Source organism: Nomascus leucogenys, chromosome 17, assembly GCF_006542625.1.
Source record: "Nomascus leucogenys isolate Asia chromosome 17, Asia_NLE_v1, whole genome shotgun sequence".
NCBI classification, from domain to species: Eukaryota; Metazoa; Chordata; class Mammalia; order Primates; family Hylobatidae; genus Nomascus; species Nomascus leucogenys.
The window spans coordinates 67,385,227-67,396,837 of NC_044397.1; the positions used below are offsets into that span (position 1 = coordinate 67,385,227).

Sequence of the window (11,611 nt, forward strand, 5' to 3'; positions counted from 1 at the left end):
CATTGTAAATTCCCAATACATGTCACTTGCGCTTGTTTCCTCGCTGTTTTAATCCTTAGTCTTTAGTTTTAATCCTCAGTCTTTAGTTTTAATCCTCAGTCAAAACTAAACTAATTGTGTAGGCTTAAGCTTTGGAGAGAAAAACCATGTGCCTTAAATTCAAGTTAAACTGTGTTTTTAAAGATTAACATTCAGAGAACATGTTTCCGTATTGCTGATGCCCTAAAAAATAGCACATACCAGAAGTCTTACCACCTGAAGATTGATATACATCAACCTTATATAAATAAAGCCTCCCTTTTCTGTGGATAGCTGAGCCAGCAACTGGACTTACTACCTCTTCCTAATGCAAGTAAGATAAAAGAGAAAGCAAAACCACATACTTGCATCCCATAGTACATAGCTTCTTACTCAACTCAAGCAACAGTCTCTGAGCACATCAAAAATCAAGATTTTAGGCTGCTGAGGCGGAAATCCTTTGGCATGAAGGATCAGAGCAAGGGAGACCTTTCAGATTGTGGTGCCCAATGTTTTCTCCTGGGTTCCACTAATGCTGGAGAGGGGAACAGGGAGTTAGAAGGAAGGGGAAATGTTGGAGACATTTCTCAAGCTGGAAGATGCTAGCACACCTTCCCCCAGTTCTGTTAACTTCCTGGAGCAGAAACAAACCAAGTGTTATACCGGAAAAATTTCGGCCCAAACTGTCTACTAGCAACAACAACAAACCACACTCCACACAACTAAGGGCGGAGTGGGAGTGATTTATACAATGTGTCCCTCCTGTTCTGACACTCACTGCACTCTCCCCTGCCTCGCAGGACAGTGTCCCAACTGTCCTCAGCGCTCCTCATGCCCCCTACCGGAGAAAGCAAATATATTTCAGAATTAGAGGGTAGCAGAAGCTCCCATTTCCCCCCAACTCTATACTTGGAAAAACTCTAAGGCAGAGGGAGCAAAGTTCAGTTCTCAGCCGAAGAGTGTCTTTCTCTCTCTCGAAATTCTCTCCCGCACCCTCTTGTATCCGGTGTCGAAAACAACTGCCAGAGGTTCTTTTTCTTGGTCCGAAGAAAAAAGACTGGCCAGACTAAAAAGGAGGGACTTTTGGGGGAAAGCAGGCTTCCAGCCCTGGGCTGCGGCCCAGAGGGGATGATGTCACCGCTTCTGCACCAAGGGGCCTGGGGGTGGGGCGGCCGAGGGGGAGCCCGCGCCGCGGCTGCAGCTGCCAAGGGAGCGTTCCGAGCCCACGTCAGGGGAGGTGTCGGGATAAATAGGGTCCCGCAATGGCCGTGGCTGGCTGCTCTCCGAGCTGCGGAGTCGGGGACTGGAGCTGCCCGGGCGGGTTCGCGCCCCGAAGGCTGAGAGCTGGCGCTGCTCGTGCCCTGTGTGCCAGACGGCGGAGCTCCGCGGCCGGACCCCACGGCCCCGCTTTGCTACCGACTGGAGTTTGGGGGAAGAAACTCTCCTGCGCCGCAGAGGTTTTCCTCCTCGGCGAAGGGACAGCGAAAGACAAGGGTGGCAGGAAGAGAAGTGCGCTTTCTGTTTGCCGGGGTCGCAGTGCGGGAGGGCAGTGCCATGTTCCTCTCCATCCTGGTGGCGCTGTGCCTGTGGCTGCACCTGGCGCTGGGCGTGCGCGGCGCGCCCTGCGAGGCGGTGCGCATCCCCATGTGCCGGCACATGCCCTGGAACATCACCCGGATGCCCAATCACCTGCACCACAGCACGCAGGAAAACGCCATCCTGGCCATCGAGCAGTACGAGGAGCTGGTGGACGTGAACTGCAGCGCCGTGCTGCGTTTCTTCCTCTGTGCCATGTACGCGCCCATTTGCACCCTGGAGTTCCTGCACGACCCCATCAAGCCGTGCAAGTCGGTGTGCCAACGCGCGCGCGACGACTGCGAGCCCCTCATGAAGATGTACAACCACAGCTGGCCCGAAAGCCTGGCCTGCGACGAGCTGCCCGTCTATGACCGTGGCGTGTGCATCTCGCCTGAAGCCATCGTCACCGACCTCCCGGAGGGTGAGGCCCTAGGAAGGATGGAGGGAGGCCAGGAGGCGCCCGGGGCTGTGGCTGCCACTTGAGAACTGGGCGGCCACACCTAAGGCTGCCAGGGGCGTCTGAGGCTTGTAGGAGGTGGGAAGGAATGGGGGAAATATTTTCTTCAGAAAAACTCGTTTCTCCCATAGGAATTTTAGGAGCCAGCGAAGAGCACTGCACCCCATAAAGAAAAACAAAAGATTTTGCTTACAAACGAGCCTTCGATGATGTTTGCATTTATGGTAATAACAGAAATGATAATAGGAGTAAACAGGTGTTGCTAGGTGTCTGAGCAAGTGTTAAACACATTACACGTTATTCACTCATTTAATGCCCAAAATAATCTCACCAGGCAGGTGCCAATATTCGCTCCATTTAGTGCTACTTCCTAAAAAGTTTTTTTTCTGAAAAAGCAGTAATGGTCATTGCTTCCCACCAGGAGTGAGATTTGTAATTGCAGTTTCCCTGGAAAATTGTGAGGTCTGTTTCATGGTCATTGACCCGGAGCCAACTACTGTGGCATTTTAGTTAACCCCATCTCTGCTTCCACTTCCTTCTTTTTTCTTTGGTCATTTGATTGCTTTTCTAAGAAGAGGGAGAGGTTTAAATTCACTTCTTGAAGTGAAACCTAGGAATATTTTTGCATTCTTTTATCCAGGCTTTATCTGACCCAGGTCACCCCACATTTAAACAGACTATGATATTGCTGTGCTGTAATCTCTGAAGTTATACCCCAGAGCATTGCCCTAAACATGAAGGAGGAGTGGTTAAGTGAACAGGGTAAATGGAAACTCCTCTCTAATTTAGAGTTTTAGGAAAGAAAACATATTTATTGTTTAAATTATATAAATAATAGAGGGTTATGCTTGGTTTTGGTTATGTACCTGTGAATTGTTTCTGCACTGCAAGATACGAGGTAGGGATTTGGAAATATTTTGGTTAGTTTGATTAATATAAACTGTTAACTTGGGAAATCAACATTTAAATATGACTTTGGGAGAGAGTGATGTGATTTATCCAGTTTGGTTGTATATACCAGTGAGGTTAAATGGATATACATTCACATCAATTTGTGCTTGGATAGGCAAATATTCCCCCAGAGGATTTCTTTCCTAAGCCCTGGATATCATTATGAAAGGAGAAGTCAACAATCACATGCCATTTTTACTATATATAAATATTTTTTGTTTTGTTTTGTTTTGTTTTGTTTTTTGAGATGGAGCCTCACTCTGTTGCCCAGGCTGGAGTGCAATGGCACAATCTCAGCTCACTGCAACCTTTGCCTCCCGGGTTCAAGCGATTCTCCTGCCTCAGCCTCTCGAGTAGCTGGGATTACAGGCACCCATCACCATGCCTGGCTAATTTTTGTATTTTTAGTAGAAACGGGGTTTCACCATATTGGCCAGACTGGTCTCAAACTCCTGACTTCAGGTGATCTGCCCTCCTCGGCCTCCCAAAGTGCTGGGATTACAGGCGTGAGCCACCTCTCCTGGCCCATTTTTACCATTAAGAACTATTCTTTTGCGATACTGTTTTAGTTTATATCTTCAGAGGGCTCCTTATACCAGCTGGGTGAACAGACCAAATCACCAACCATGCCCATGTGGCCCTGTTTGTGTTTCAGATGTTAAGTGGATAGACATCACACCAGACATGATGGTACAGGAAAGGCCTCTTGATGTTGACTGTAAACGCCTAAGCCCCGGTGAGTTCTTTCTTCGTGGATATTCCCTCTACTTCTCCTCTCCTGAGTGATTTCTGTACTCGTTCCAACTTTCTCCCTCTTTTGCCTTTTTTAGATCGGTGCAAGTGTAAAAAGGTGAAGCCGACTTTGGCAACATATCTCAGCAAAAACTACAGCTATGGTAAGTCATCTGTTAAAGCCATTTACTTTTGAGACTTGGTTCATTACAAAGCTGGAATCTCAATAACGTTGCTCTCATTAAAGCTAGTCACAAAGTAAAGAAAACAAAAGGTTGACTACTTTTGCAGTTGATCATGTGAATTCTATTAATATATGGCACAATAACAACTGCAAAATGTCTTGCTTTTCTGGATAAATCAAGTGCAAACAAAGGAAATGACCCAGGTGATAACAATTACATGCATCAGATTGAAAATTTGACATCTTGATCCTCCTTTTCTTGGTAAGAAGTGCTTATCAGCCCTGATGGCACATCCCACCTGTTCTCTTTCTGAGGTTTTACTGCTGCAGGAAGAATGGGAGAATGATCCATGGATCTGATTATCTGAGAGTCAGAGAAATAAGGCCCATAGGCCCAGACAATTAAGATCTGCCTGCACATCCTTTTACTTGTGACTAGCTACAAATATTTAACATCTTAAATAAATTGTGAAAAAAATGTTAATCACAAAATCCTATGGTTACACTATCAAACTAGTTTAAATGCCTTCTCTCTCTTACTTGAAAGAACCATTCAGCATTTTCGTCCATGAATAAGTCAATCATGAAATTTGAAATGTTTTAAGTAATTTTAATTTCACTATTGTCATCTGAAAGTAAATTTAATTAACATGTTCTTTTTCAATTCAAAAAGAAATGTAAAAGGCAGACATGTTAAAAATGTCTGTTTGGGCTGCCTACTTTATATTTCATTGCATGTCTTAAATTATTTCTGCTGAAATAACATAAAGTGGTTTTATGGAAAATGCTTATTTTGTTTGCTGACTTAGTTTTCATCTTGCAGATTGAAATTTTATATCAGTAAGAAACTTTAGGATATATATCAGACATGAAAGTAGGAGGATCATGGAAATATAAAAATCTGAAAAAAAATAAGCTCTTACAAAGCTATCAGATTTAAGTATCATATTTAGCCAATGTGGGTAATTCAGCAACAACAAAAAGTAATTTATCTTTTCCTGTAGCTTTTTTTCTTAAAGCCTGCTCTATGTAGATACCATCCTAATCTGACTTACTTAGTCCCTCCTCTGCCAAGATCCAGCCTGAGATACTAATCTGAGTTTCACTGTCATGTTGTTCTCTGGGGTGTTATGGCCTTGGAACGAACTTGATGAAGAAACCATTTTGTATTCAAGTCCTTTGGTGTCTTCATAAACTGGCTTCCAGAAACGGAATCCAAGACACAGCCATATTAGGCTGATTACAACTCTATGGGAGGCAGTAATAGCAAGAGACCACAGAAACCAGCATTTAAAACTTGGTCAGAGACAGTGACATTAACAGCCGTCTGTAATAACAGTTCTATCTCTGCTCACCATGGGTCTACTTTGTCAGTCTGTGAAATTAAAAGATTGAGAACAGTAGTCCTCAGAGACTCCCTCCAGTTCAAAAATGTTATGACTAATAACTATCTCTGTAAAACAGAGGAAGCTCAAGCATCAGATGAGTGATTGAAGAAATGCAAACCTTAAGATGACTTCTGATCTGAAAGTATATGATCCCCACTTCAAATCACCACAAGGAAGAATACAAATACACATTTCTGTGAATTTTTTACTGACCTAAAGGCAGAGAAAGACTAAAACCTGCTTTTCAGCTTGCTTTCCCATCTTGCAGTATGCCCCGGAACTTTTAAGACAATGTTGACAATATAGGACACCATCCATTTAGCATATGACTGTGTGGGCTGTTTGCCTGCACTCAGGCCACTTGGACATAACCATAATTACAGGAGTGATTCTTTAAGAGAGGCTCAGAAGTTGGCATGAATACACCATCCCTAGTTTTTCCCCAAAACCTTCAACAACACTTTTATCTATTTTTAAATTGCAGTTATTCATGCCAAAATAAAAGCTGTGCAGAGGAGTGGCTGCAATGAGGTCACAACGGTGGTGGATGTAAAAGAGATCTTCAAGTCCTCATCACCCATCCCTCGAACTCAAGTCCCGCTCATTACAAATTCTTCTTGCCAGTGTCCACACATCCTGCCCCATCAAGATGTTCTCATCATGTGTTACGAGTGGCGCTCAAGGTAGGCACAAAGAGGCAGAAAGAACTGTATGAACACTGTTAGAAAAACCTCAATCTCAGTTAGCAGTCACGGTTTAAAAATATAACAAAAATATGCCAAAGGCTTTTCAAAAAAAATTAGTTTAACAGATGCCTCTGTTTGAATAGCATATATTCTAACTATCAATTAATTCTTCATAGAATGAAGGAAAAATCAAATATGAGTATTTGAATAGAGTCTTTAAAAATCAATTTCAAAATTCATTAAGTGATTCCAAAATTTATAGGCAAGTCAGTTATTTTAAGGAAGAACAATTCTTTTCAAATCATTCAAAAAATTTTAGAATGGCAAATACTGAATTTTTAAGGCCACTTTAATAGCTTACAGATCAAATAAGTAGGCATTTGAGACTATAGTTCCGCATGTTTTCCATATAAACACTTCATAATATTTGATAGAGTATTGCACACACACACACACACACACACACACTTTAAGGTGATTTCTGAATCGAATATGTGATTCTCAATTCAAATCATCACAAGGCAAAGTATAAACAAATAAATATATGCTTCATGCACACTGATACACATACACACAAATTCTAGCTGGGTCTATTTGTCTCCCTGACCTCTCCTTCTTATTTTTTTTGGATGTTGGTACATTACTTGTAATATAAAGTCAAACTCTTGAGCCCAGCCTCCATGTTGAGCCCCGTAAGTTAGTGCAGTATACTTCTCCAGCAAAATTACTCAGTTTTACATAACAAGGCATCCCTCCCATTCTCTGCTGTTAATGTTCATCTGTTTCTTCTAGATATAACCTAAGACTATTCCTCCAAAAAGAAACCAAAAATATCTTCGGGAACTAACTTCACTTTTCTGTATTCTATCAGTACTTGGGTGCCCTCCTTACAACATGGATATCACCTTGTGTTCTTGGTTCTAAAGCCAGACTCTGCTTATATCTTGTCTTCCTAAAGAAGCAATCAGTGATTCTGGACTCATCTCTACCAAGGTGTTTGCATCTGCTGCAGTGCTAGAGATGCAGTTCGGGATACCAGGTTGTTAGTCATTACATTCTGTCTGGAGAGATGAATGGATTATAATCCATCCCAGTAAAAATAGTTTTGGATAATTGAGATTTATGTCCTCACAAATGATTCTAATAAATTGGTAAGGGTATGTAAAGATGATTGTGAAAATAAGAGAGGAAATCTGCCTTATGAGACCTGCAAAACTGTTGTAAAGTTACACTTGTTAAAACCATGTGATGCAATAGTAGATGTAAAGATAAATAAAACAGAGGGAAAAACTCTTGAAACAGGTTTTAATCCATAAAATACAGCCTTTCATTATGAAGGAAATATGGCCCATCGATAGAAAATGAATGTATTATTTGGTAAATGTTGAAAATATTCTTATTTGTAAAAATAATACATTCTTTTCATTTTATACTGTACTATACAATAACTTTCAAATGGATTAAATAGATAAATATTCTAAGAACTAAAAAAAGGATAAAATTGGGTGACTAAATATGTTGTATCTGAAAAGCAAAGTAATTTGTAAACATAAAAGTAATGTAAGAAATTGCAAGGAAAAATATCAATACACATATCTGACCACATAATATTATACACATAAAAATCACAAATGATTATAGAAAGACAAATAAAAATTGAGAAACATACTTGCAAAAGATATGAAAAAATAGTAATCTTACTAAAGAGTTCATAAAATTAATATTTAAACATAGAGACCATGATATAGAAATATATGTATATAAATTTATATAGAGAAGTTCAAATAGTAATACAAATAGTAAGTAAACATTTAAAAAATTATCTCCTTAATTCTAAATCCAAATAAAAACAAGATTCCATTTTCACCTAATTCTTAATGTTAGTGAATTGGATGAAAGTGCAACCATTTTGAAAATAACTTGGCACTATGCATTGAAAATCTTTTTAAAAAATACATACCCTTTAACTCAGTTACTCTATTTTAAAAATCTGTCCTAACAAAATAATAAGCCAGTGCACACTACTGTATACAGGGTTATTCAATGCAACACTGGTAATCATAGCTAAGCAAAAGGGGAATTAAGCAATAAAGAAATGGCTAGATATATTATGGATATCCATATTCATAATATTATATTATTAACATTACATTTTAAAATTATTTAATTACATCAGAAAATTTATATCATATGATGACAAAAGGAAATTTGCAGATCAGCAGATCATCTAAATACACAATGTGATCTAATAAATATAATAAATATTGTTACAAGGAGGAATGAAAGGAAACACCAATAAAATATAAATGGTGGATATGTGGATTATGGGGTAAAGGATTATTGAATAATTTTTTTTACAATTTCTGTATTTTTAGCTTTTTACTTTTGTAATAAAAATCTGTTTACTAAGATAATTTTTTTTCAGGATGATGCTTCTTGAAAATTGCTTAGTTGAAAAATGGAGAGATCAGCTTAGTAAAAGATCCATAGTAAGTATCATGAACAACACTGTGAAGATGGATGTAAGTGTACATAACAGATTTCTTTAGAGTTGGGGAATTCTTCCCATTCTCTAATCTCCAAGCTCTCATAAGAGCCAGCAATAGCAACAGTATTTGTGTTTTGAATAGGCCATTAAGAGTGTAGCTATTCTCACTCAGAATTTTTACCAGGAATCTATCATTCAACTTCAAAGGTGATTTAGTTGTGCTCAATACTAATGTACTGGTTATTTCCAAATTAAATGAGCCTTTTGTTTCTTTGTTACATGTAGTTGTTTTAGTGAACCATGAGATACTTGAGCAGACTTAATATCCATTGAGATTAAAACTGACATATATTTGGAGGGGTGAAATATCTAGTACTAAAACTTACCCTATCACTATACATAGCAGAATCTTTTCCTGTATTTATAACAATTTAAGACTTTTGTCAAAAATTATATGCAAAAAGTAATCGTTTTGCAGTCAAATCTATGATTTGTGTGGTAACATCGTAGAAATATTGGTAATTCAATTAGAGGAGTTAGAATAATTTTTTGCCCAGAGATGAGAAATTATACCAATCTAAAGACATCACCTGATGTCTTTGGTTTTAAATTTTTAAAGCACCCCTTCTCTGCAAAATATGTCATATATATTCAGAAGAGTTTGTGTTTACAGGTTCACAAAACATATTGCTATTGCCTATGCTCTCTTAGTTTGCACCAATAAAGAGTTCCAGGCAAGAGAAAAGTATATATTAACAATTGAGTTATGGAGAATGTAGTTAGAACACAGCCTCCCCTAGTCAGTGCGCTTCTGAATAAGAGAACCAAACACTATTGTGTTAAATCAGAGCTAAAAACTCATGAGCTGCTCAGGAGCATGCTTAGTTCTATTAGACAGGAAATTCTAGCAAGATTGGTTATCTGGTTTCCAGGACTACAGTAGATTAGAAGCATCAATACAGAAGGCAAGCAGACCCTGAGAACCTGAGCTTGCCGAGAGGAAAGCTTTCAGTAATCATAGCTGTGGGGACCATTCACTTTTGCAGCATATTTTCCAATATACTTCAGTAGGAATTTGCAAATATCACCACATGATAGCAACATACTGTAATGAGTTTATTATTTTAGAATAGACTAGAATTGTGTCATAGCACAGTGGAGACAATGTTTTTCTTTTCATTGCATTCCTACTGCCTAGAATAATACCCAGCTGATGACTGTGGTCAAACTTTTGGCTGAATGAAATAGACTCTAGCCAAGCAGGGACATCTGTGTTAATATAAAGCAATGGCAATTCAAGTGGACTCACTTTTTTATTGTTCCTTACTTGAGCTATTTAAAGAATAAATTTTTTGCTATCAGAGAAACTTGATTTTTCAGAATGACTCATTTCCCAGTGGTTCTGGATAGCTAGCACATTAGCGGATGACTAGGTGTAGAAGGGGCCTCTGTCTTCCTTTGGATGTGGGAGAATGAAGTGAACAAACCCCTGACTTCCCAGTGACATGGGGTAAACTAATGCTAGTAGCCATGAAATAAGAGCCTTTTTAGAAGGCTTTGCCCTGTAGGAATGTTGCATCATGGGACTAGTGGTCAACAGTGCATGGGTGAGGGCCTCGGGCTCTGGAGTCAGAGTGGGTGAATTTGAATCCTGACTCTGACATTTGCCAGTTCTGTGGCCTGCAAATAACCTCCCTGTGCTTGTTTCCTGCCCCTGTCAATGGTGCCTATCTGGAAGGACTGTTGTTTCATGAAATGAATGCATGTGGAAACTTCATCACACACTGAGCACTTTCCAAGTCACCTGGTACATGATAAGTGCTTGACATAGGGTAGCTATTACAATTGTTAACATCATTAGCATATTACAGTGAAAAACTTGCCTTAATTTTCATATTAGCTGAGCACCATAAAGGGGTGAGATAATTTGACAGTCATGTTTACAAATTGCCTTTCAGCAGTGGGAAGAGAGGCTGCAGGAACAGCGGAGAACAATTCAGGACAAGAAGAAAACAGCCGGGCGCACCAGTCGTAGTAATCCCCCCAAACCAAAGGGAAAGCCTCCTGCTCCCAAACCAGCCAGCCCCAAGAAGAACATTAAAACTAGGAGTGCCCAGAAGAGAACAAACCCGAAAAGAGTGTGAGCTAACTAGTTTCCAAAGCGGAGACTTCCGACTTCCTTACAGGATGAGGCTGGGCATTGCCTGGGACAGCCTATGTAAGGCCATGTGCCCCTTGCCCTAACAACTCACTGCAGTGCTCTTCATAGACACATCTTGCAGCATTTTTCTTAATGCTATGCTTCAGTTTTTCTTTGTAAGCCATCACAAGCCATAGTGGTAGGTTTGCCCCTTGGTACAGAACGTGAGTTAAAGCTGGTGGAAAAGGCTTATTGCATTGCATTCAGAGTAACCTGTGTGCATACTCTAGGAGAGTAGGGAAAATAGTGCTTGTTACTATTCGACCTAATATGTGCATTGTAAAATAAATGCCATATTTCAAACAAAACACGTAATTTTTTTACAGTATGTTTTATTACCTTTTGAAATCTATTGTTATGTTAGTGATGTTTTAAGATGTGATCGAAAATATAATGCTTCTAAGAAGGAACAGTAGTGGAATGAATGTCTAAAAGATCTTTATGTGTTTATGGTCTGCAGAAGGATTTCTGTGATGAAAGGGGATTTTTTGAAAAATCTAGAGAAGTAGCATATGGAAAATTATAATGTGTCTTTTTTACAATGACTTCAGCTCTGTTTTTAGCTAGAAACTCTAAAAACAAATAATAATAAAGAAAAATAAATAAAAAGGAGAGGCAGACAATGTCTGGATTCCTGTTTTTTGGTTACCTGATTTCATGATCATGATGCTTCTTGTCAACACTCCCTTAAGCAGCACCAGAAACAATGAGTTTGTCTGTACCATTAGGAGTTAGGTACTAATTAGTTGGCTAATGCTCAAGTATTTTATACCCACAACAAGAGAGGTATGTCACTCATCTCACTTCCCAGGACATCCACCCTGAGAATAATTTGACAAGTATAAAAATGGCCTTCATGTGAGTGCCAAAAATTTGTTTTCTTCACTTAAATATTTTCTTTGCCTAAATACATGTGAGAGGAGTTAAAT

At 39.4% G+C, this 11,611-nt stretch overlaps 1 protein-coding gene across 1 annotated transcript; it reads left to right on the forward strand.

The window, feature by feature from the left end:
• Positions 1-1,265: 1,265 nt before the first annotated feature.
• On the forward strand, positions 1,266-11,305 carry SFRP4 (secreted frizzled related protein 4). The gene is made up of 6 exons (XM_003268950.4): positions 1,266-2,017; positions 3,660-3,740; positions 3,835-3,900; positions 5,793-5,991; positions 8,420-8,483; positions 10,441-11,305. The coding sequence occupies exons 1-6, from the start codon at positions 1,573-1,575 to the stop codon at positions 10,624-10,626; spliced, it is 1,041 nt and encodes a 346-aa protein (XP_003268998.1). The 5' UTR covers positions 1,266-1,572; the 3' UTR covers positions 10,627-11,305.
• Positions 11,306-11,611: the final 306 nt, after the last annotated feature.